Source organism: Acromyrmex echinatior, chromosome 15 (assembly GCF_024713525.1).
Source record: "Acromyrmex echinatior isolate Ae372 chromosome 15, ASM2471352v2, whole genome shotgun sequence".
NCBI lineage: Eukaryota > Metazoa > Arthropoda > Insecta > Hymenoptera > Formicidae > Acromyrmex > Acromyrmex echinatior.
Genome location: NC_141866.1, coordinates 926,197 through 952,495, shown reverse-complemented (window position 1 = coordinate 952,495; position 26,299 = coordinate 926,197). Strand labels below are relative to the sequence as shown.

Sequence of the window (26,299 nt, the reverse complement as noted above, 5' to 3'; positions counted from 1 at the left end):
AATTAAGCTTTCAGTATTCTAAGAATTTTAATGTTCTCATCGCGAGTTTTATCATTAGAGAATTCTTTGCGGCTGAAAATCCGTACGACGATCTTCTAAATATTCTAACAGAACCTCATCTTAAATTTCCCGAGGGTCAGGGTATAAAACGGAAGCAAAAATCCTTGATTAAAAGCCTATATTTAACTCTCTCCGAAGTAAGAAACTGAAGAACTGATCTATAAATTTTTATAAATTTTTTTTATTGAAAGCTCCGGCTTTCAATTCTATTTATTATATTATGTGAACATAAATACATACTATAGGTATTTTTCTATTTTTTTGTATATTTCCTTAACACAAAATTATTAAAAAATTACAAATTATATTTGTAGAGACTGTTTTTTTCTCTTTTTCTTATAATTTTATTAACAATATCAAATCTCGATCATTGAAATTTTGATTTCAAGTTTTGATTTCAAGATTTTGTATAAAATGATAAAAACTCAGCAAACGAGAATGGATTGAAATGAATTGAAATGGATTCAGATTTTCAGAAATATTGATTCACGAATGTTAAAATGAATGCTTTTCAATCGTGAATGCATTTTTATTCATTTATAGGAATTGCATGGAGTATATCTCTATGCCTTTCAATCTAAAAATAATATTAGCTTTTTTTGTGCACACACAAATTGTGAATACTGTTCAATTCAAAATTTTGAATAGGAAATGCAGTTTTTCAATCCAATTGCATCCAATTGAATCTAATTAAATCCAATTGAATCCAATTAAATCCAAAAAAAAGTATTCGCTATTTTTTTAAAATACGCATTCGGATATAAATTTCAATCCATTTGAATACATTCTCGTTTACTGGGAATTAAATTAAACATGAATTATATTCCTTTCGTATGGTTTAACATATCAAAACCTTGTAAGAAACGAAAGATAAAATAATTAGCGTGTAATCGGATAATTGAAAACGTTTCGTCGTAGATATTTTTTGGCGGAATAAAGAAAATGAAGATCCAAAAGTTGGTTTTACTTGACGATAAGTCGATAACGTCGTCGATGGAGAAGATCTTGACGATACCCATTAAGCCGGGAATCCCAGCAGGTACCAAAATAGTATTTCCAGAAGAGGGTGACCAAAGTCCTATGAAGATACCTGGTAAGTATAAGTTCTTCCATTGTCTTCTTTGATCTTTTTTGAACTTGACTTACGCTTATAACCACACTAAAGTATTACGATATGATTGCGATAATAAAACAGATAATAAAACATTTTCTTTGTAGCTGTCTTTCTCATAGTTTTGTGTTTTTTTATCGTATTCTATTTTACTCGTAAAAGCAAAGCGGTTTCCTATATTTAAAAAAAGTTATCATATTCTTCAAATTAAAAGTTTAACCCTTGTATTATAAATTTTATCCCTTTATAAATGACAAAAAATAATTAGACATATTTTCCATATAACGTATTTCTTTTTACAATAAATTAATAAGGTAATGATAAATAATAATATAAAGTTACAATGAAATAGATTCGCGTAATTGATGATACAATCAAAGATGAGATGACTGATCAATTTACGACTATCGTCACGTGAAAATGCGGGTTCCGTAGAATAAAGGTTAAAGATTAATTGTAACGCACACAAGAGGTGATATCTTCACTAAGTCTAAGACACTGTCAGCGTAGCGGACATTATCTTCGTCACGGAGGATCGCCCTCACGAAACGTTCCGGCGAAAGGGCTCGGACTTGCACACGACGATCGATATCTTTCTGAAGGAGGCGCTGACCGGAACAGTGATCACGCTTAACACCATCGATGACAGAATTCTTCGGATTCCAATAACGTCGATCGTTACGTACGAAAAGCTGTTATAAAATTGCGTCATATCTCTTCCATTTCTCTCTTTCTCTCTCGATTGCATTATATTACATTATCTTTTATTTTAATTTGTCTTAAATTTCTAAAAGATTTTGAGTAATTTCTCTCGTATAAAAGAGATTACTCAAAATCGTCACAAATTTCATTAATATGAAATTTAATATTATTTAATATTATTCAATTTTGCGATTAATTCTTTTTTTTTTAATTTATAGAATTAAAGTTTTAAACTTTATAAATGTTATCTAAATTTTCGCTTTATTTTTACCTTTTACATATTACATCTTATCTTAGACCAGATTACATCAAACGTGTGCCGGGTGAGGGAATGCCATTTCCCGCAAATCCGAAGCAAAAGGGTGATCTAATACTGAAGTTCAACATCGAGTTTCCAGTTTATTTGTCGTTGTCCAATAAGAACTATATTAAGAAAGCCTTCGAGGACGTATCTCGATGTTGAGAATGCCGAGTACGTTCCTCGCCTCATATTGGCCAACAAAATGCGCAGAAATGTCAACGACGACGTTCCATTTCGACGTGGCATGAATAATAAAACGGATCAATTGAAATTCATATGAAATGTGATTTTGCAGATATTTGCGCGTTATGCATATTTGACGTGATATTCGTACGTTTTTCGACATTGACTTCTACAAGGAAGTATTAAGAAAGAAATCTACTCGAAAATTATCTCTTCTGTAACTAATTATTGCAATAAGTATAATTATATAATAATTGTACTATTATTTTGAGACTTGTATACACAACCTGTATTTGCTATAAGAATATTCAAACATTATATAGATGATGTCTACAAAATAAAACACGAAAATGTTTGAAAATGTAGCAAGTTATTTTAATTGTATGTGCACATTTAATTTATATTAAAATATATTAAAAAATTGGCTTGATACTTTTTTTATTCTAAAAATATTGATGCCTGTATTATTAAAAATTAAAAGATTCGAATTTGGTTAATGAAATATCATTCATAGATAATTATGTAGATAATTTGCGGGAAGCTTCCCTTCTGACATTATAGATCAAAATAATAACTGATACTAGTATCATTGAACCTTAAAGGCCTATTCTTTTTTGAAGAATTCTAAACTAGTTGAATTAATGCAAAACAAACTATATCTGTTATCGCTCTAATTTATTGCACCCCAGTTTAGAAGTGGAGTAAGAAAGATTTAGAATGGAGAAAAAATAGACATTTAAATACACAAATATATCGACATAGATATATCAGATCTGTCGTGATTTCAAAGATTTCAAAGAGACCGCTCACTTTGGCAATTGGCGCAATGTAACGGGATGTCTAGCTCCATCTTGCGGGATCTACTGATGATTCAATAAAAGCCGTCGGTCGGTAATCCATGAATTCTCACAAACTTACAATTCTCTTTGGAAAAATCTGTACGTATGGAGGAAAAAATGTCAGATGACCAATATTGGGGAAAATCCCCTTAAAAATTGTATAGATAATAAGCTCGATTTGAAAGGCTCTTGGCAGGAGGTAATTCCATCAAGTTGCGGCCAAAAAGTGGCCTCGATCGTGCTATCCGCCCCAGCGACGCTGAGCTATTATCTCGGGCAATCATATGACTCCTCCGCACGTGACTTTATTTACAGTAAGAGGAGTAAGAGACTTAACCCGCGCGAACATGTATGGTGCAGTTCCGCGTGACATGATATACGCAGATTTGCTCCGCGAGACGATGCGATAACTAATATAAACGGCGGGCCGTGGCTTTATAATGCCGTTGCTCGATAAACTATTACCTGCGAGGAAGAGCAGTTCGCGCGAGAGTGCCGAGAGCCTAGTGTCCAGTGCACGAACAACTGGAAATGATAGGTGAGCAAGCGAGATTGCGCTGTTCCATTTCGGACCTCGGAGCGCGTTTCCGCTCCGTTTGGCTCGTGTGATTCCCTCATATGGATCCCTCCTTCGAAATGGCTCGCCCAGCATCCGTTCATTGTTACCGCTATGCGTATGCACCTATCATATCGATCTTTTATCAATCGCATAAATCGCATTACTATTCTGTATTGGCGCCAGAGATAAAGGCAGAATTTCACGCTTTGGGAAGAAAGCGGAATGAAATACGTTTCTCTTTGTATCGCCAGGATGATGAAAGAAAAATTGTAATGGCGTTGAATTATCAGGGCTCTTATCGAAAGCTTGGAATTTTATAATAAAGATTGATGCTTAAGCTATTTCCCTAACCTACTTCATTGCAATTACTTGGCTCCGTTCTCACCGCGTCTGCAGCTGTTTTACCAACGCAACGTCGAGAAGCGATCGCGCGTCAACGAAGTGTTTCGAAGTTTCTCCATTTGAGGGGGAGATATCATAAAAGCTTTATCAAATCTTTTTTTTCTTTTTCATGCAAGTTGAATCAATTTTTATGCTGTATGTAGAATATACATTGATTTACTCCAGCTTACATTAAATTATTTGATCATTTTATTTTTCTTTATTTTAATTTAACATAAGTAACACGTGTACAAATTATTATTTAAATTAATAATTTTATTCAAGACTTAATAAAATAGTAATAAAATAAAATGAGAAATATAAAAATTATATGATCCTGAAAATGTTTTAATTCAGATTTGCACTAGAATTTAAAGACATTTTACTTTCTGCATTCACCATGTTGAAAGTTCGTTATATTTTAGACCTTTTTACTCTAAAATGTTTTTTTATTTTTGTATTTAACAGTCCTAAAAATTTTCTAACAAATTTATTAAATATTAAAAAATATTTTATTCTTTGTTCAATATTTTTAATTCATTGCTTTAATACAATTTTTATATTTATTGTAATAATTACAAAAGTTTTGGACGTAAATGAATTAGATGTATTTTTTAAAAAGTCAGACATGAAAGAGTTTGTACACTAATTATTACTTCATTTTTATTTTATTATTTATTTTAAACATCTTCTATGCTAAAAGAGCTTTCAAATGAAAGCACGATGCATTCTATCAAGTTACAGGAATTCCGTGTTGCAAGTTGGAGCGAATCAAGTGCGAATTTTGCTATTTCGAGAATGCGAATGGCGTGGTAGAAAACTTCTGTTTGATTCGATGACAGTCCAGAAACACCGAAGTAAAAGCGAAACTGTGTGCACTGCGATGAACAACAATGCAGAGGGAAAATGCGAGATGCCCTTTAACATGAAGACTGCTCACGATTTTGAGGTAATCGAGTTTTGCATATTAATAAATCAAGCCATCGAATCAAACCATTAAATTAAATTATTATATCTATTAAATGGATTATAAACATAAACTTAATTAAATAATATCTAACATCATATAATAATAATAGTAATAATAGTAATAATAATAATAATAATAATAGTAATATTTTAAATTTTACAATTGTTTTGTTGTTACAATATGTATGCTTCTACAGACACCGTATTTATTATAAGGATAAATACATTAAATCAAAATGTCAATGTTAGGAATACACCGGATAACCGGAAAATATCCGGTATCCAGTACTTTGTATATCTGGCAATATATATACCCGGCTGAAATTTTATATACTGAAAATTGATGCAGAATTCTATTTTTTTCTGCTAATCTTAGTATAATTTTGCACAATTATGGTGGTTTATGTCGATAATCAAAATAGATTATTACCGGAAAATACTGAAATGTTATTGTCCATGAAAAATTTATTAATATTAATAAATTTGAATTGACGTCAGTGTTGAAACAACCCTTTCACGGATTAATTATTATCGCTATTTTTCCCTTGCTTTCTCTTTTTCTTTTGGAATTATGAGAAATTTGTATTGGATGTCCGGAAAATATCCAGCCGGATAATTGCCCTACCGGATATCCAACCGAATATCGGATATCTAGTGTAGTGACATTCTTTTCTTTGACCGAATATCCAATATTCGGTATCTAATAAATAATTTTACGATCCGATGCATCTCTATAATTAATATGCCTAATAATAGCATTAGAGGTTTTGAACAAAAAAGCAGCAGCGATAGTTCTTTCTAGAACTGGTTTGTTTCTAGCTCTAATAAATATATTTTGCGCTTCTTTATTTGACGTCAAATTGCACTATAACCACTGTAACTGGCTCACCTCGACTCGAGAGCTGCAGTAGTCGCAGTAGCAATATGGACATATGGCTACCATTTATGATGTCATTGATGGAATGGAACTAGATGCTGCTGCAGCACGCTAATAACGAAACAATTCTTTAGTACTGCCAGTGTTGGCAGTGTATATCGAAACACAGCTTTAGTCGATATTCATATCCGTCCACAAATATTACATATATTACGTTAACGAAATGTAGTCTAAAATTTTCAGCGAGATAAAACTGTCGAAGATGACGTGAGTCTCCTAAGCGAAATGGTGTTTGGCACCGTGGCAATGACGTACAGAGGATCATTGTTTAAGGTATGAGTCTAAAATAATCACTCTTAAAATTTTATTTTCGAAAATATCTATATACAGATGTATTTTAATATCATTGATATATTTGGTTTAAAGGTTCACTCGATGAATTCTCCTCCGTGCATCATGTGCACGAAAATCTTTCCGGCGACAGAACATGGCATGTGCAAGACAAGGTAAATTATTTCTTCAATGATCTTTTCTACTATTGATTAATTTTACTAATCGTTTTATTATATTACAGTGAAAAAGTCTTGGATGAAGGATTAGGACGGTCCACGCACATGGATTCTACTTCCAGCAATACTGGTATGCGATCATTTCGTAAGTATACCGACGATATTGTTACGTTACTCATATAATAAAAATTAACTCTTCTAGTTAATAACTTTTTTAACAGATTTTCGATTAAATACACCTTATAAGGAAAATTAATTTTTTATGAAAAAAAGCTCGGGTTTATATTCTGAATTTTCTTTTTTACAATAATGTATTTAATTTTATGATAAGATGTGACAATTAAAATACACTGAGGAATCATTTTGCAATATCATAAACAGTTTCATTTTCGACATATTTTTTGCATGTTGAATATGAATTTATTGGCAAAAGTTGGCTATCACGTTGGCTATCAAAGTTTGAAAAAAATGGACGTGAAAGGGACTAAAAATGTGATCCCTTTTGACGCCATTTTTCTCAAAATTTTTACATGCTAACTTCTGCCAACTAACTTTTACCAATGTGTTCAGCAGAAATACAATGGAAATGACTATTCACAGTTGTGTAGCAAAAAAGGTTGAACAGTGTATTTTGTTTTACAATGTAATGAAATTAAATATGATAAATATCTCTTGGAAGAGTTCTCAAAGCGTCAGAATAAATCCTGATTAGGTTTCCATTGCAGAGTCCCGGCCGAGTTCTGGCAATCTGTCAAGTAACGATTCGCACGTGGGTCCGCGAAAGAGTTCGACGTGCTCGAGTATTGGCAGTGGCTGGGACATAGACATAGCTCCGCCGACGGGCAGTAAGTTCATGCCAACGATTAGAATGATTGATTGTCGGAAGTGCATCGTAGCTCACGCGATGCTGATCCAGGTTCGCAATCGTTGGAGAGTAACGGATCGTCCGGACTCGGCAGCCTCACCAGTTTGCGCAGAAGATGGTTAAGAGCGGTCTCGACTTCTCTCGGTCGAGCGGACTCCGATGATGCTTTCGGGATGCAGCATTGGAACGAGAACGGAAGCGACGGGCGTGACGGACACGCGAAACGACACAAAACTAGGCTGGGTTTGACAATGTTAGTGCGATTGGCTCAGGGCCATGAAAGGTAAAAAATAGGAAAATTATCTTGTGTTTTTTTAATTGAAATTTAAAAAAACGTTTAATTTATTTAAATGTAAATATAATGATTTTAAATATAAACTTCGCTTATTATAAAGAGGCAAAAAACATACTATGCGAAAGCGAAAAAAAAAATTAAAAAATCGAATAATGTTTAAAAATTTAAAAATTAAATAATATTTTATCGGAAATTTATCGCACGTATGTTCACTGCTAGACTTGTGTTTGACTTCAAGTTAAAATTACAATTGTTTATTAAAACAAATCTATCAAATTGATCTTATTTATTTATATAATGTAAAATAAGACTTTTTGTCTTTTTAATGCAGAATGTTATAAATATATATATACACACACACACACACACACACCTCCAAAAAATTGATAATTTTATGAAGGTGAAATTATTTATAATTTGCAGCCAGATAAAAATGCGGCTTTTAGAGCACATGGCTTTCTTAGAAGGGATGCTGGATCGATTACGATATTTTTGCATCGAGACAAGCAACATTAATGGTTTCAACTATAAGAAGATGCAATTGACTGATAGAATGTACAAGGCGACGTCTCGATTCGTCATTTCGCTGTTGCATGTACTACTTGATGTCGACGCTAACACACGCACACCTCTTTTGTGGCACGATATTCTACTTAATTCCGTGACAGTGAATGAGAAGACAAATACTTTGTATCGCAGTTTGCAACAAATGTGTCAATTGTTCGATGAGCTCGATACAAAATCGACAAATTTGTGAGTGTAGAAGTGTAGATCACGGATTGAGTGAATGTCCCGATATTTATTTCAGTGTTTTTTCTTTCAGCTTTCTAAGCACCGTGGTAACTGCCGTATTAACGTATCATCTCGGTTGGGTGTACACTGTGTTATCCCCTCATGATCGGCACATGGTGAGTTTAAAAAAAAATTGCAGAACTGAGAATAATCTTGGAATCAATACAGAAATTGTATGTATCAGATTAAAGTCTTTATATAATGAGTAGAATAAAGTTAACAAAATTTTACAGATATATATCTGTACTCTATCTATAATACCATATATTGTCTTGTAGAAAAAAGAAATACTTTGTCATGAAAGTTATTCTGACTTATGCTTTATGAAGATGTGAAACTTTCTAAAGAGCCAAGTCTTGCAATTTCGCTCTTAAAAATATTATAACAAATAAAATAATCTGTTATTTATTTATGGCATAAATATAATCAAAACTATATTTTGTCTTGCAGAAACAATATTTCACCATGAGATCTTTTCGGTTTCTTTTTTTATGAAGCTATGTGAAGGCACGTGTACAACTAGATTTTACAATTTGATTCTTAAAACATTATAATAAATATAAATTTATCACCTTAACATTGCACTATAATGCAAATTAAGTGAGATCAAAATGAATTTTTATTTTACCTTTTTTCCAAGAAAAATGCTCCTTCAAATGATTTTCCTGATTACGACTATCACAATTACATCGCAATTTTCTCAATATTTTTAAAGTCGTAATTGGGAAAAAAGAAGTTCGTTTCCAATAGAGGTCTTTAATATGTCAATATACAGTTGCTAATATTATTTACTTTATACGAGAATTCATAGAGATCATCGTGATAATTTATCTCTATTTTCAGATCGAGAAATTAGGTAGCTGGTACTCTTGCAATCCATTGTGGGCCCAACTTGGCGACCTGTACGGCGCACTAGGCAACCCTGTGAAAGTAGCGCATACCGTAATTGCAGGCGATCCTCGAAAAAGTGATTTGATTAATTCTGTTTTATCGTTCCTATCTTATTTTATTCGCAGTGGGACGATACGAAAATACCAGGAATACCGCTGCACGTCGCAACAAGATGTGCAAATAGCGACGAACATGCTGGAACAGGCTCGCAATAAACGACCGTATCTGTTTAGTAACAAAAGATCGACGTGTGCGTTCAACGATCGAAACGCCTTGATTCGCAGCTGCGAGTCGCGCGTTTTACCATCGCGTAAGTCGACACAATCGTCCGAAACCGGAACCGACGATATTAACGCACAATGCACTCCACGGTATCCTGCGGAACGACCGAGGCTCTCGCGATCAGTCAGTCCCCTGAAGCGTAGCGGCACCATGAAATCCGGCCTTGACACGCTCATGATGAAATCGACCGAGGCTCTGCTGGATCTTAAGTTTCTAACGAAGGAATTTTTATTACGCGAAAATCAGAAAAGCGAAAAATACGAGTCGATGCAGGAGGATCGATCTAAAGACAGCGAGAAAAATTTCAAAGTGTCGAACGAAGTGAAAATAATTGTTAGCGAGATTGGATCGCAGGAGGATGTCATATCAAAGGGATATCAGCCGCAAGATTTCCTGCAGTTTCCTTTGCGTAGTTTCGAGAAGAAGTTGGGTGTGCACGATACTGAAGAGAGTCTCGCGACTGGAAAAATTGAGCTGCATCAACAGCTGAATAATGTGGATCCATTGAAAATGTTCTACAGCAGACCCGAATTATCGCTTGATACGAACAGTGGATTTATTGATGAATTTAAGGAATCGCAGGTCTTCTTTACTCTCGGTGGGGAAGACAAACCCGCGAAGTTATCGTTAAGACCGCGTCTTAATAACAATTGTCAGTGTTCTTACACTTTTACGAGACTGCCTAGTACATCTGCACAACTTCCGGAGGGCGTATTGAGAAAGATCATCCAGCGAAACTTCCCTGAATCGTCGAAGAGCATGCAGCCTCCTCCGGAAGCAACGTCCAGTATGGGTGCGAGGTCCATAGGCTTTTGTTTAAAGTGCAATGGTCAAGGATATGCTGCCTCGCAAGATTATGACAGCAGCAAGCAAGTGTTGGAAACGCCGACGAATGCGACGGAGGTATTACGCACGTGTGGAAGCTCCGAAGGTAGCAGAACCATGAGACTGTCGCGATCCAACAGCCTTGAGGCTTTGATGGAAGCCAACAGCGTCGTGGAGTTGCCAATGCCACAGTCAGTATATTGTCGAAATACAATATAACATCCATTAAAATGAAGTCTTTATTAATTTTTTTTTGCAATAAAGTTATGAAATTAAAAATTTACTTAAAACTCTAGATCTTTAAATTTCAGATACAGTTAGTCTGAATTAACTAACAGAATTAAGATACAAAACAGAAGTCTTCTATCTTAATGCCATCACTTCATTGGGAGATCACTTTATATCGAAATAATTTTGTTATTTTGTTTTTTTTTTTGGTTTTTATTTTCATTTTCTCACTTAGATTTAATAATGACTATTTTTTTGTTACAGATCAAGGAAAATTTCACAGGTCAAAACTGGATTAATTAGAGAAATGGGTTTTACGAAAACTCTCATGCGAAATAAAACTACAAATGACGAGACTAATATTTTAAGTACAGGTTATACGTGGGGTTTGGTGCTACAAGGTATAACTAAAAAAAAGAAGAGGAGAAAAAGGAAGAAGCTAGAAGATGAGAAGGATGATTCCGAAATTGAATCAGAAGAGAAGTGGTGGTCGTGTATGCGTGAAGAAGTTATGGCCAGCGCTCGATTTCCAACGATCGATCAACCGGTTGCAGAAGCACTCTGCGTACTAGCCGACTTGGACACATGGCACGTCGGAATCTTATCAAATAATGCGCCTTGGCAAAGTCCTCCATTACCGGTCGGAATGTCACGTCTGGTATCGAATATGTTGGAATCCTTTGCCTATGTATGGCGAAAATATCACTCTCCTATCCATGTGAGTTTTTTGTCAATTTTCATTCAATTTAAATCTCTTTCTTTTTCCCTCTTTTACCTAAACAAATTTTATTTTTTGTAAATTATTTTTATAAATAAGTAAATCTGTCAAACTAATATTTTAGTGCATAGCGATTTTGGAGGCTAAACTGAGAGAATTATGGTTAAGAAGCGAAGCTTTAGCGGAAATGATGATGTCTATGGAAGAGTCTGATGCTAATGTGAGCAGCTTGACGAACGCTCTAGATCTCGATGCAGCGGACATACCACTTTTACTTGCGGTCGCAACCACTCATTCTCCGGAAATAACGCAACGATTTGGTCTTACGCTAACTTGAACCCGTTCGGTTGTTTATATCAGTTTTCTTCTCTTGTTATTTTTATAGGTATCTTATGAGTAGTGTATCAATATGTGTTGTACTGAAGTAAAAAAAGCTAATAATTCTTCGCTCCGAATGGACAATTAAATACACAATACCTAAATCATGCGCGCGTAAATCAAATTAAGCTAGGTTAGATGTTAAGGCTTATTCTCGCGTTTAATCATTCGTTTCAGCGTTTTTTAATGAATCACATAGTTCTTATACAACTAAATCACAATGGCTGATATCTTACTAATAAAGTACGTACTGTCTATTTGGTTTTTTACATGATTCAGGGCAAGGTAGCAATTGTACAATTTAATTAATAAATTCTAAATGTATTTTTTACATATATTGCTATACATTTTTAAATAATTCCTAAAACTAAAGAGATTTTAATTTTTAAGAAATTTTTTAACCAATTATTTATAATTAAGTGATGTACAATCTGTAATCCGCAAGCTCATAGCCGAAAGTATAAAATTATATTTATTATTTTATATGTAAATTATCAAAATAATAATGTTATACGTAACAGTTTAACAATATCATTTGAGATACATTTTAAAAGATCTTAACTTTATATTTGAAAATGTAACTTATATTCAGGAAAATATAGTAACGCATGCGCTGTTACTTTTTTACCGTTACTTTTTATAACAATTTGATAATGATGTTATAATTTTTTATAATTGTAACGATAACTAACAAAGCACTAAAGTTGAGAAAGTCACAAGTCACTTTGAAAAGTAATTTGTCACCTCAATGCGCGTTATTTATTGAAAAATACACCTTGATTTCTTGTTTATTTCCTTTTAATCAATTCCCCTTTCAGCCTCTACATTATTCCCTGTTAACATTAATTTCATCCATCTCCTTTCTTCAAGTTCGATAGATTATTTATCATGCTCGCTCCTTTATTATCTATATATCTCCGATTTGATAGATTCTGTACATTTGATAGATCCTTTCTTTTTGTTCATATTGCAAACTTTGCTCCTTTTTCTCGATAATCATTTTTCTTTTTATCAATCAAATTTTCGAATTATTTATTCCCTTTCCTTCGAAAAAAAGACATGAGGATGCTGATTCATAGGCTGGTTTAGAAATAATTTTGTCCCCCTTTTTTTCAATTTTTGTAATTCTCGTAGTGAGTGGTGAAACCGGTCACGTCTGGAGTCATAGCGTCCTTTTGAGACGTTCACCCATATTTCGAAATTATCTAAGTACGTCGACTTGTTCCATCCTCTTCCACGCGGATGCATGCGAGACAAAGGGTTTCTCTAACATCCTTCCACTATTCCATCCTTCTCATTCCTTTCTTTTCTAAACTAATCCATATGACCAGAGTTTGGATGTAACATATAAACATCTTAATAAACTATAAAGGAAAACTGTTGCTACCAGATTTAATATTGAAATATCTCAAAAATGGTTGATCGTCTACGTTCTACGTCCAAATAATTATACAAAGGAACACATTTTGTAATCCTATGAAGTTTTATTGAAATCAATGAAGACCGCTTTAAAGCTTCTCCTTGTAAAAATTAAGATTTTTTTACAATTAAGCTTTTTCAAGATTAATAACTTAGTTTTATTAGTTAATGAGACACTTGGTTAATATACATTCATTTCATATTCATTTTTTAAATTACTTTTGAAATAATCATGTTTAAACCGTTTATTATATATATATATATGAAAATTAAATTATTAATATATATACGAAAATTAATTTTTCATTTTAGAAAGAATGTATGTAATATTTGCATTTTATTTATGTGTTTGGCGTATGTGTTCTATTTTTTAAAACGATTTTAATTTTGGTTGTCTAAGTCTAAAATGCGAGTAAGTTAAAAATAAATAAATTTTAATAAAACGAATTTATCTGTTCTTTATAAATTGAAAAGTCTTAATATCAATATCTCGAAGTAATAATGAATAACATCACTCAACTCGGCCATTTTACTTTTTTGTTACTATACAAAACGTTTAAAAATTACATTTAATTAAATTTCCCTTCTATATTTTTGTGATATTCGAAGTGAGATACCAGCATTAACACAAACTGTTTCAAGAATCATGGAGATCTGTCCCTTTAAACCGTAAGCTGACATCCCAATAACAATGTTGACATTTGATTTTGATACTAAGCATATTTTTCATATTCAAATCTCATACGTGTCTTTTTAAAATAAATATTGACTAATTTATCACTGTAGATCTAAACCAACGCCGCAGCAATCGATTATTGAAGCAAAAAATAAAATTCGGGTAAACTTTGATGATACTCAAAAAAAAAAATTATTAAATACAGTTGTATTTGATGTTCTACTTAATTCTCGATTCATGTTATTTGCTTTTTCTGAAATATAAATACATTTTAGCTGGGCCATGATGAATGTTGCAATTGCTACTGCTGTTGTTTACCACAATCCACATGTTACGTGAGTGATGTATTTTAATGTTTACTTTACTTTATATTTAATTTTATATTTATTTATTTATTTGTTGTTGCATGTTATTGATTTAAAGAGCGAACAAAAAATTTTTACAGAAATATATCCAGCCGGAAGTACCAAAATCTTTCGCACCTGTTCAGGTAAGTAGATTAAAAAAAATTTAATGAAGAATATTCTAATAGTTATTATAATTTTTTGATTAACATATATTACAATGAAATTAATTATGAAGTTAATTATAAAAAAATACCTTTTTTTCATTTGTTGCTATTAAAGTTCTATTGTAATTTCCTTTTTAGTATTATTGGAAATCAAATGTACCGATGGATAAAAATACAACATATCGTCTCTCTTATTGGGAAGGGCCTAGCAGCATTGTCGAACCCATTCGTCCTGAAGATAATTTAATATACAGTGACGCACCAATGTCTGATGAAACGACGCATAAAGTGAATATTTTACTTTTAAAATAACTCATTGACTGATGTCTGATTATTCTTCCAGATGAGCTATTTTGGCAATTGGTGCGTGAAAATAGATCCTCCAATAACACCCTGTGATAAGCAGTGGCTGGGTAGAGGCCCGATGGAAGACGTCACAACGCACAAACATGATTATCCATGGAAAAGCATGACGCGTACTGAGATGATCAAGGCACCAAATAATTTATGTTCTCCATGTGCTGCTTTATCTGGTAATCCTCATACACACACGCACGCACGCACGCACATTGCTAGATATAAACATCTATTTACTGTAACTTTAATTCTCATTGCTAGAGAAAAATATCTACTTACTATAATCTTAATTATGAAAAACAAAATGCATAAAGATCAGAGCGCGAACGTGGCGTGGCAAATAGAACACTGGTCTATCATATCAGAGGTCCCGGATTTGATCATGATAGGAACCAAAATATTTATGTTCTTATCCTCTCTCGGAAAAGACCGGTATTTTCGAGAGTCCTTGCGCATAGAAACACCTCTCACGAAAAATTCGAAACCGGCAAATTGTAAATTTAAATTGTAAGTCCTATATTTGCTTGTGATAATTGAATAAGCAATTCTATGTACCACAAGCGTATGAGAGAGGTATAACACAGACCAGAGACCTAAGAAGAAGAAGAAGAAAATGAATATATAAAATAATTTAATTAATTATTTAAAATTACATAAAATTATTTAATTAATTAATTAATAATATTTATCTTGAGACAGATGATACGACATATCGCTTGAGCTATTATAATTCCTCCTGCTTGCTTCCGGCACAATCTTATGCGCCCATTAAAAAATATCTTAAATCGGATATACCAATGGAAGATTGCACAACATATAAACTTAGCTACTGGCCAAACGAGATTCCTGCAAAAGTAAGTTTTAGAAAACAATTCTAAAAGTTATTTTGTTTGATTAATTTTTTATAATTTATTATAATTTATTTCAAATATATAATAATTTTGTATTTTTTGAAATATAATTGTATTTTAAAGAATTTTTTTAGATATTTAATATTTAATATTTTCTAAATTATTAGGTGTACAAATAAGTTTCCGCCGTTTGACAAAAGACGGCGCCATCAGCAAGCTATGGTTAAAATTGTCTGATGTAAAACATTATATCGTAAGGTTGGACATCTGTCAACAACATAATCTTGAAATATTAGCGATTTTGTATCAGCATCATATATTTTTTTTTGTGCGAAAATGCCGAGTTTTGAGCCGAATAAGCGTCATTTGCGGGAACTTTTGATTTGCTTCTTTAATTTGAAGAAATCTGCAGCTGAGGCTCATCGATTGCTTGTAGAAGCATATAGTGAGGCTGCCTTAAGTGAGAGAAGTTGTCATGAATGGTTTCAAAAATTTAAGAATGGTGAATTTGACGTCGAAGACAAAGAACGTAGCGGAAGGCCGAAAGTGTACGAAGACGCGGAATTGGAAGCATTATTGAATGAAGATTCGTGCCAAACGCAAAAAGAACTTGCACTTACATTAGGAGCGACTCAACAAACAATTTCACATCGTTTGAAATCATTGGGAATGATTCAAAAGCAAGAGAATTGGGTTCCATATGAACTGAAACCGAGAAACGTTGAATGCCGATTTTTCATATGTGAAATGCTGCTTGTCAGGTCTAAACGAAAGGGTTTTTTACATCGTATAGTCACTAGTGAAGAAAAATGGATCCACTACGATAACCCAAAGAAGAGAAAATCATGGGGATCACCTGGCCATGCTTCAACATTGACAACCGAATATTCATGGAAAAAAACTCATGTTGTGTATTAGATGGGATCAGCTTGGTGTCGTATATTATGAGTTGCTCAAATCGAACGAAACCGTTATTGGGGCTCTCTACCGAACACAATTGATGAGATTGAGCCGAGCACTCAAGGAAAAAACGCGCCCACTACTATTCCAGATATGAAAACAATTATTCTCCTGCATGATAATAATGCTCGACCACATGTTGCGGCGCCGGTCAAAACCTACATGGAAACACTCAATTGGGAAGTTCTACCCCACCCGCCGTATTCACCAGACATTGCTCCTTCCGATTATCATCTATTTCAATCGATGGCGCATGGCCTGTCTGAGCAGCACTTCACATCATATGAAGATATCAAAAATTGGATCGATAATTGGATAGCCTCAAAAGATGAAGCGTTCTTCCAACGCGGTATCCGTATGCTACCAGAAAGATGGGAAAAAGTAGTGGCTAGCGACGGACAATACTTTCAATAAAACATTATGTATCGTTCTTTCACAATAAATGCTTAATTTTTTATTAAAAACAGCGGAAACTTATTTACACCTAATATATTAGAAATTTATTGACTTTAGTAAAAAATAATTTCCTTTTTTATAAATATTTATTAAATATAAATAATTATTTGTTTTTATAGGAGGAACAACCGTGGAAACCAAAGGTAGACTATCATCCCTCAGTAACGCCGATGGATGGATGCACGACCTACAAATTAAGTTATTGGCCTAACTGTGATGAGAAGCGACCGGAACCTTTTGTTCACACTGGAACTGAAAACTTGCTGAACGCCGGCTGCTGCTTTGACGACAACACCACGTACCAACTCAGTTATTTCGGATATGGCGGTGACAAACCACCGGATCCCGTTCGTCAGCCTGGCAATATAATTTTCTCTCCGTGCCCACTCTCCCACGATACCGTCAATCGGGTTAGTAAATGCTGAATTGTACTTTCATGATAAATTTAATTTGAGGATGCACTAATTCGGATCGATAGTTATGTTCTCGAGTTTATTATTTAGTATTATGTGACGATTACGAGATAATTTTCTTAAATTGTCTAATAATCGATGCATCGTTTCGCAGATTGATTCGATAGTCCATTAATTCTATCAAGTCATATCATGCCATTGTAGCGAATTGAGACAACAGTGATTATTCCCTTAAAGATTGAAAACATTTGTCAGCATCATCGTTTCAACATCAAATCACGTTTGAGACGAGACTGTTAATTACAGAAATTTTTATAGTTTAAATTGCATGATCACTTTTTAATTAATAGATTTAAATTTAAATCAAAATTTTTGAACTTTTGAAAACTCGAAATTTCATTAATCTCGTATCGTTGCAGTTGAGTTTTCTAGGCAACTGGTGCTTCAAACCGGAAACGTCCATCACGTCGTGTGACACACAATTGTTGGGCAGAGGACCGATGCAAGATGAGACTACGCAAAAGCATGATTACACTTGGAAGCGCGGGATGCCATCGACAGTGCTTCGACCCGAGAACCATCTTACTTTCTCATCCTTGCCACTGGAATGTAAGTGTTTAATGACACATAAGTAAAATATTATAATTGCAGTAATTTATGTATCTGACATTTTATAATCGTATTTATCGGAGAAAGTATAATACTATTTCTTCATCAAAGACGAAAAAGCGCACCATTTATAAAAAAAGAAAAAATCTTAGACGTTGCTCGACTACTTTGTTTGTGATTTTTTTATTATTAACAAATAATCATTGCAGCCTGCACGACTCATAGATTGTCTTATATACCGAATGATCACAAATGTGTACTGCCTATTCAATCGTACGCGCCTATACGTAAGTACCACCCATCCGACATTGCGATGGAATCCGAGACTACGATGCGATTGAGTTATCAGCCGGTAGAGCCGGCAGATCAGATCGAGAAACCATGGGCTATGGCTGCGCCCTATTATTCACCTGTCAATCCTATGGAGGACAATACCACATACAATCTAAGGTTCAAGACTCTCTCTTTATCCGATTATTTAGCGATTTAGAATCTTATTATTCATGCTATACTTTTACGTATCTTGTAAATTTATAATTTTAAAATTTATGTATCAATATCTTTTTGACAGTTATATTCCACCTGGAACACTCGTCCCCCTGTCTCCTTGTTCCGCTTCTTACTCCTCTGTTAACAACTACAAAAGTAAATCTTTAAAAAATTCTTCATCTTAATATTATCTTTTTTATACCGAATGATATAATGACATATATAATTACATTGTTATTACATTTTAGTGCCTTTTAATGCCTCGCAGCAACTTTGCCCTGCATCATGAATAGAGGGTAGGTAAGGTGTGTACGAAATGATAATAATCTTAACATACATGTATTATCTTCCTCTTACGAATATTTTGCCAAAGTCACGCGAGCGAATGCAAGCGTTTGTGATGTCCCGATTATGTATATTGTTCCGATAATAAAATGTCCTTGTGTATCAGGACTTTTCAATACTGCGTTAATCCACGCGAAAGATCTGTAAACGATTAAAGCAATTTCATAATATCGCGCCTCTACGCTTATCGTAATCACGTTTCAGCCGAGATGTATAAAATCTTTTTTTTTACTGCCATGAAGCAATAATTACACATTAAGGTGGTACATTTCAATCCCTGATGGAAAAATTTTTTGATGGCTGAAATTGTTCCACGTTTTACAACACGTTTTAGAACTTTTTAACAAAATTTCAACATTAAAAAAAAATTTTAGAGAAATTTCCGTTCAATTTCAGCGAGTTTTCAGTACATTAGGTGAAAAATTCACATTCAGTGAAATTTCAGCAAATTTTCAGCAATTTCATTGAAATGTTCCAAAACGTGAAATAATTTCAGCGAAATTTTTTTACCAGGATATATGTATATACCTTATTAAGTTACATTGTAACCTGTGTAACGGCGATTATCGCTACTAACTGAAGTATTATGTATAGTAACGATTATATCAGTTGATATTCTGTGACAATCAATGATCCGACGGTTTATCCGTAGTGATATCTTACACGAGAGACAAACTCATTTCACGCGCGAAAAGTAATGTTATAGCATCGACCCATGTACGTTCGATTACACGTACATAATTTGTTTCTAGGTAAGAATGCGAATTTCATGTCGCATCGGAAGTCAACGGCTCCTCGCCGACTCTACGTGAAAGTACTTAGCATATCTATCTGTTTACGTAATAATCCCGGGATGTCTTCCTTACACGCCTTCAGACAATAGAGTACAGGGAAGGCACACTAATCCTACTATAGATGACTAGATTTTATTAAGAAATTAATTCCGCAAGATAGCATAAAACTTGGATAATGTATATTACGCATACGATTTTTCGGGTTGGATACCTTCCTCTCCCAATTATTAATTTATGCACATGACTAATACAACCGTGGCTCTACTTTCGCTAATTTTCATCTCCAAAATATCATCATAGCAAAATCTTGATTAAATGCTAAAGTGAAATTCTTGATGCGTTGATTCTATCTTTTCTAGCACATAAATAAATTATTTTCTAATATATAGATATGCGAATCGTCACTCGCACAGACTCATATGCAATTGTTAGACTTAGAAACATTTCCATAAGTACAGTATTATTAATTCTATTAATTTCTAGTCTAATGATACTCATCGGGTCATTATTTATAACTTCTGTGCAGAAATGTAATTATTAATTAAATCGTAATTATTAATTAAAAGATGCAAGAATCGAATCTTTTTAATTTTCTTAAAATGAAAAGAAGAAAAGCCGGAGTAATCCGAAGGCCGCGTAAAAACAAGCGTATTGTGCTAATTGAAAACGCAGTCCCTGACTACAAATCGTGGATTGTTTATACGTGCATTCTGATGCATAAGTATGCATATTAGAGTGTGTTCGTCATCTATTGTTTTTCTAGTCTCAAACTCTACGAAACTATGTAGATCTAAATGGAGATGCAACTGCAAAGCTATGTATGAAAGAATTTCGAATCACCTGCAATATGTTCCGCGAAAAAATAATTGAATTTACACAACACTCTATTAGCGTTTCAATATTAAAAACATTAATGCGTATAATTTATTATTACGTTTACGTATGAGTACTTTTTCGTAAAACTATAAGTATATAAAGTAACATTTTAGATTATGAGACAATATATGAATAAACTCATTCATTAATTATTTTACTTAAATCTGATTTAATTAATTTTATCATAAATAAAATCAAGAGCGACAAGTTTTTGCAAATAATAGTAATTAAAAAGCTATCGGAAGATAAACGATAGGATTTCAAGACTAAGATCATATATGGTAATGTCATAATCGGATCAAGATGCCTCTTGATATCGGAATATCAGGCAGGTCTCAACACGAACGCTTAATACGAAGGAAGCCACTATCCCACACATGCGTTTACTCCGGCAAATATGTAGGCTCTTTGCCGTAAAGCATACGAAGCATCTTTCGAAGCCTATCGTCTTCTCGAGTAGGGATAAAGTGAGAGTCAGTATAAAAGGGGATTTCTTTCCTCTCTTGGGATCGCAGTCGATCTCGTTCGTTTGCGACTATCTCCCTACGTTTGCCATCATATCCCTGACGCATATTCACGTTGTCACCTGTCTTATTGAAGAAGTACATCTTTCGAGTCAGGATGAAATACGTGGTAAGTAACCGCGAAAGACTGTCTTCCGAAATGTCAATTAAGCGTGATACGACTTTGTCTCTTTGGAATTGTTTCGGAAAAAGTAAGTTCGAATGTTCCTGATTGTATTATATATTTGCTGCGTTGCAAAAATATATGTAAAAATCAATTTAATTGATATTAAATAATTTTATCTTCATTTTAATGTCTTATTCAATTCTTGTTGTGTCTTTCTAATTATAATTTCAAAAAGAAATAATGCATCTGTTCTAAAATAAAATTAATAACAACTAAGAAACAATAATAAAATATGATTTTCAGAAATATTTATTCATTTTTCATTATTATTTATTCATTTATTTATATTTATCAAATTTGATTAAATTTACTAAATTCAAAAGTTAAAAAATGTTTAATTTAATTAGAAGAATTGTTTAACATGTTAGCGAAATATGTGATCCTTATAGAATTTTAAAAAGGCACCATTGTTATTGATACATTGTTACGACAATCTGCATTTATTAATTTATATGCGTAAGATGTACTGTTGATATGACGAAACAAGAATTGCGTGGGATTAAAATCTTGAAGTTTTACATAATCCGGAGGCTGATATGAGTTTAAACGTTATTTTTTCGAAATATTTTTTCAAACTTAAACACATTCATTTATAATATTGTTTTTTTAATGGAACAATTTTTACAAAATACAACTGTGCATATTATATTAAAATTATTTCTTTTTGTTCGTTTTTAAATATTTTATTAAGCTTTACGATTAATCATTCAATTGAGCATGAAAATAGAATTTTTAAAAAATGGTATTCCAAATCTCTCTTTCTCTCTCTCAACAATAAATCTATGATTCAATTAATAAACGAATAAGATCGCAACGGGACAAGCAATGCGACATCAAAAGAATAATGTAGAAGGGGATCACGATATGTTGGGATGAAATGGGACGGGCCCAGCTGTACGAGTTTGCGGGTCAGGAGTTAAATGACCCGCGTTGGCATTTGCTTTTCACTTTCACTCATCTCCTGAGAGCACATCGCCTGATTTCGTAGTAGAGAAACCGATAAATCCACTTTGAAATTTTCGCATTACACTCATCTATATCTACTTATTCCCATTGATCATTTTACCAGTTGAGCTATGATGCTTTCCAGCACACAACTATGTTCCAGCACTAAAAATTTACGGTTTACGTTACATATACTATATATTTTCAGCATTGGCAGTGAATTTTGGAACACAGCCAGTGTAATATAGTGATCATTTCATCTTTGTTTAATATTAACAAACAACAAAGATATTATGATTTACTATGTTACACTGTGTCATCTGTGTCTCTTGCTGGAAAGTACTCCTAATCTTAGAATGCCGATTAGAAAGGGAAATAACTGATGTAATCCGAATCTTATATGATATACATACGTTTAATAATATACACACATGCGTTTTGTAATCGCAATATGAAACAATTTTCAACATTTTTTTCTTGTATCTCAATCATGCATTCGCTAATCAAGAAAACTAACATTTATAATTTTTTAGGCATTAGCAATGATTCTGGGATTAGCAGTGGCGCAAGATCAAAATTACCAACATGGACGTAACTACCAACAGGATGATGAACAACATCAAGCTGACAACAGACGACCTACAAGCACCACGCCCATCCCAATCTTGCATTGGAACAAACAGCAGGAACACGATGGAACTTATAAAATAGGGTAATTACACAATTAAAAATATTTACACAATTCAGAAAAAAAGATAGCTTCTTAAATTATTGCAGTGATAATGCCAGCTATACTTGTAGTATAAACATTTTTAAAACGAGTAATAAGTAATAATAATATATTATTATATATGCACATAATATTTCAAATATACAAAAAATATTTCTTTAATTTCGCTCTTACATCATGTGCGCTAAAGATAAAGATTTCGCTAATGATCTAACATTTTATCTTACTCTACATAATATATGTCATTATTCTCTGAAATCTTCTGTTATGCGAGTTTGTATTCACGTAATCGGTCCCGAAAGTTGATGCAATTATTTATCAGACTGCGACATTACCTGATGCCTTGAATCCATGCGAACTTTGCCAGCGCGCATTTTAACGTTACGTAACACGAACTGGTTGGCTTTCTGGATCGTCCGTTTTGCGTAATCGATTATTTAACACCCTTGGCGGTTTGAATCCTACAGTTACGAAACGGGCAACAATATCATTGCTGAGGAAAGTGGCTACATCAAGACTATTGGCGAAGGTGAAGACCGGGCGGAGGCGATCGTGCAACAAGGCACCTTCTCGTACACGAGTCCCGAGGGACAGCTGATCACCATTCACTATACCGCCGACGAGACCGGCTTTCACGCTCAGGGCGATCATATTCCCACGCCACCGCCTGTTAGTGAAGAGATCCAGAAAGGCCTCGACCTCATCTACGCGGGTATTCGTCAGCAAGAGGTAAGTATACTCTATAACCTTTTCTTTTCCATTCGGGGCCTCTATTATATTACTCTCTATAATTATTTTTATAATAGTTGTATAATTCTATGAAAGTCGTTTAATTCTATGAAATTCCACACTATAGGTATTTAACAGTAATTTAATTTAGATAATTAACGGTGCCTTAACAAAGCGATTTTATTTGCAAAATACGATCAATAAGATGTATGGAGATTACTCGAAAATATATGTAATCTATTATAGTTATAGATTATTGCTTGTTGCAGATAAAATTAGAAAAATATTAATATTGCAACAGTATCAATTTGAATGGATTGTCTAAAATAAATAATCTCCATTAATAACAAGCATTTTATAACTGACATTAAAATTTAAATTCTATTAAAGGAACGTTAGTAGAGAATTATTGGATATAAAAGTATTAAAAGAGCAGACTCATTCAAGATTACGTGACTGATTGTGAGTAATCATATATATGTTGTAAAACTTTACTACTTCATTGCAGTTAAAATCCATTCACAGTTTTCTATCCCCACTTATTCTCTTCCTCTTTTATCTCTCTTGTTACTTTTGTTCACGTTCATGTTCACCTTTATGGAAAACATTCTCCGCGATCTTATGGGAAGAACTTCTGTTTCGTCACAGCTAGCATAGGTCACGGTTTCCAAGCAGTGTTTGCGAAAAGCCATTCAGTTATTTACGTTATGAGCATACTTGCGAAATCATGCCGATCCATATCGTTGCAAAGGTTAAAGACCGCTATATGGTATGAATGACCTGCGCAAAGCAAGGGAAAAAACTAGTTACTCGTATGCCGTTTCCTTTCAACTCTCGTTAATTATTACATCGGTAATAGCTACTGGTTCTTTTTTCCTTATCTTGTCGAAAACTACAATTCTTATCTACGCACCGTAGAAAGCTATTGACAAATCCGTGCCGAGATATTTACATCTAATTAAAATTGCACCGTAGACCGTAGTGATAATTAATTGTAATAATTAGCTTTACCGATATCATACAAATCTATTGGTCATATTTTAAATTTATATCTATTGTAAATAGGAACAGCAAATCTTTGAATAAAAGATTTTTTAATGACTAAAGGAAATAATATTACGCGTAATTTATTGAAAATGGAAAAAATAATTTGTTACTCTTGTAACGAATTAAAAGTAACACATCGATTGATCGACGCATTACAAAAAAATGAGTTACTTTTTTTTAATAATGGATGACTTCCAACCCTGATGTTATCATTAGTTGCCATATGTTATCGTCATTTTCAAATCGTTTTTATAACAAAATAACAGTAAAAGTAACGGCGTTACAAATATCGCGTTAATCTTATTCTCTGACAATAATAGATAATAAAATTAGTTTTAACGCTTAGCTATGTATTTAATCAAGTTAACATTATTTCTGAAAAAGAAAAAAATGATCTTTTTAAAAAATAGATTTTGTAACCTTCTGAAAAACTAATTAATAAACCAACAAAACCTAATTTATAATATTAATTAATATTTATAATATAATATAATATAATTAATATTTATAATATAATTAATATTAATTAATATTTATAATATTAATTAACTCTAATCTTTAGGAGTGAAACCTCACTTCTGACTAAAAATTGAGTCTTGAAAACAAGAGTGAAAATATAGTCACTATATACACTTTTAAACAAGAGTAACAGATTTTTCATTCTTTTGGAATAAGATTTCACTCTTTTTTTAGAGTATAAAAATTACTTCAAGGAATGAAGTCTCTAAAATAAAAGGAATGAGATTTTATTCCTTTGAAGTGATCTCACTCCAAAAGAATAAAATCTTATTCCAAAAAAGAGTAAAACTCTGCCACTTTTATTCAATAGAACAATTTTATTCTTTTTTTTACGACTGGCTTAATTTTTACTTCAAAAGATTTAGAGAGAATAAAAATAGTTTATAAAAATTTAATATGTTTATTTTTTAGGAGGAAGAAGCTCGCGCAGCAGCCCAAAAAGCACAACAGCCTCTGAGCCAGCAAGTCGACAGGCGAGATGAATATAACAGAAAGTACCAATAGTGATGCTTCATAAACATAGCATATTATATTCGCAGCACCGTACAGTTATTAAGAAATAGCTATTAAGTTGTTAAGTTACTTTATCCTCTCGCGTCTCAAATACACTCTTCTATGTACATTTGTAGTAAGAAACATCGCTTTGGTAAGCTCGACTTTGCTCGTTCATCTTTTCATCGTTGATCACATCAAGCCTTTCAAACGTGAGATCCTGGCATTCCCATATTAATGATTAATTCCTACTATATATCACTATCTTTCTCTGTGGCGGCGCGGCTACCTCTGCCGCGTAATTGTGCTCTTCGAGTGGGAACTGACATTTCTTGTATCGCGATAAAGAAGAATGTCACGGGAGTAAACCGTACCCAGCAAACTAACTTACTCGTGATTGCGTCTATACGTTCATTCATGGCGCATCACGCCATATCACTTTTATATACCTCGCCATAGAATTTCTGCCTTTGGTGCAAGAACTTTAATTATAGAAATTTATACATAGACAGAATATTGATATAATTTTTCGATGACTTCCTTCACAATATATTTTCTGTTCACTTAAAAGAAAAATTTTCTGTTTTCAGAACACTCATATTTTTAATAGTTTAGCTATGTTGATT

At 33.2% G+C, this 26,299-nt stretch overlaps 4 protein-coding genes and 1 long non-coding RNA gene across 6 annotated transcripts; 4 read left to right on the top strand and 1 right to left on the bottom strand.

Moving 5' to 3' along the window:
• LOC105151270 (dnaJ homolog subfamily B member 13) lies at positions 1 to 2,722 on the top strand. Its single transcript, XM_087413824.1, is given in 4 exon segments — positions 1 to 1,153; positions 1,682 to 1,853; positions 2,171 to 2,317; positions 2,319 to 2,722. Coding segments are annotated over 4 exon segments (606 nt in total). The 5' UTR covers positions 1 to 1,002; the 3' UTR covers positions 2,455 to 2,722.
• Positions 2,723 to 3,363: 641 nt separating this feature from the next.
• Positions 3,364 to 12,100, top strand: LOC105151259 (folliculin-interacting protein 2). Of its 2 annotated transcripts, none has more exons than XM_011064865.2 (12): positions 3,364 to 3,734; positions 4,881 to 5,085; positions 6,226 to 6,315; positions 6,409 to 6,488; positions 6,557 to 6,636; positions 7,217 to 7,336; positions 7,408 to 7,639; positions 8,075 to 8,404; positions 8,475 to 8,559; positions 9,287 to 10,632; positions 10,934 to 11,387; positions 11,512 to 12,100. In XM_011064865.2, the coding sequence occupies exons 1-12, from the start codon at positions 3,637 to 3,639 to the stop codon at positions 11,722 to 11,724; spliced, it is 3,333 nt and encodes a 1,110-aa protein (XP_011063167.1). In that variant the 5' UTR covers positions 3,364 to 3,636; the 3' UTR covers positions 11,725 to 12,100. The 2 variants fall into 2 exon arrangements, with proteins under 2 accessions (XP_011063167.1, XP_011063166.1); XM_011064864.2 differs by having other exon boundaries at positions 3,365 to 3,734; positions 4,875 to 5,085.
• A 144-nt stretch (positions 12,101 to 12,244) lies between these two features.
• Positions 12,245 to 14,786, bottom strand: LOC147907189 (uncharacterized). Its single transcript, XR_015547554.1, has 3 exons — positions 14,673 to 14,786; positions 14,461 to 14,603; positions 12,245 to 14,342 (listed from the first exon to the last, which is right to left on the bottom strand). It is a non-coding gene; the product is annotated as an uncharacterized LOC147907189 (long non-coding RNA).
• Positions 14,787 to 15,238: 452 nt separating this feature from the next.
• LOC105151269 (uncharacterized) lies at positions 15,239 to 20,050 on the top strand. Its single transcript, XM_087413823.1, has 5 exons — positions 15,239 to 15,582; positions 17,115 to 17,405; positions 17,828 to 18,017; positions 18,227 to 18,467; positions 18,589 to 20,050. The coding sequence occupies exons 1-5, from the start codon at positions 15,526 to 15,528 to the stop codon at positions 18,689 to 18,691; spliced, it is 882 nt and encodes a 293-aa protein (XP_087269949.1). The 5' UTR covers positions 15,239 to 15,525; the 3' UTR covers positions 18,692 to 20,050.
• Positions 20,051 to 21,007: 957 nt separating this feature from the next.
• On the top strand, positions 21,008 to 25,837 carry Cpr49Ah (cuticular protein 49Ah). The gene is made up of 4 exons (XM_011064863.2): positions 21,008 to 21,154; positions 22,690 to 22,868; positions 23,354 to 23,615; positions 25,593 to 25,837. The coding sequence occupies exons 1-4, from the start codon at positions 21,143 to 21,145 to the stop codon at positions 25,683 to 25,685; spliced, it is 546 nt and encodes a 181-aa protein (XP_011063165.2). The 5' UTR covers positions 21,008 to 21,142; the 3' UTR covers positions 25,686 to 25,837.
• The last annotated feature ends 462 nt before the right edge of the window (positions 25,838 to 26,299 follow it).

Bases quoted from the DNA above. Each gene is read 5' to 3' on its own strand.
- LOC105151259 (XM_011064864.2), top strand. From the start codon at position 3,637: ATGCCGTTGCTCGATAAACTATTACCTGCGAGGAAGAGCAGTTCGCGC. The intron at 6,637-7,216 runs GTAAGTATACCG...TTTCCATTGCAG, and splicing joins TACTGGTATGCGATCATTTC to AGTCCCGGCCGAGTTCTGGC. The intron at 8,405-8,474 runs GTGAGTGTAGAA...TTTTTCTTTCAG, and splicing joins GATACAAAATCGACAAATTT to CTTTCTAAGCACCGTGGTAA.
- Cpr49Ah (XM_011064863.2), top strand. The intron at 22,869-23,353 runs GTAATTACACAA...TGAATCCTACAG, and splicing joins GATGGAACTTATAAAATAGG to TTACGAAACGGGCAACAATA. The intron at 23,616-25,592 runs GTAAGTATACTC...TTTATTTTTTAG, and splicing joins CGGGTATTCGTCAGCAAGAG to GAGGAAGAAGCTCGCGCAGC.
- LOC105151269 (XM_087413823.1), top strand. From the start codon at position 15,526: ATGGAAGATTGCACAACATATAAACTTAGCTACTGGCCAAACGAGATT. The intron at 17,406-17,827 runs GTTAGTAAATGC...GTATCGTTGCAG, and splicing joins CCCACGATACCGTCAATCGG to TTGAGTTTTCTAGGCAACTG. The intron at 18,468-18,588 runs GTTCAAGACTCT...TCTTTTTGACAG, and splicing joins AATACCACATACAATCTAAG to TTATATTCCACCTGGAACAC.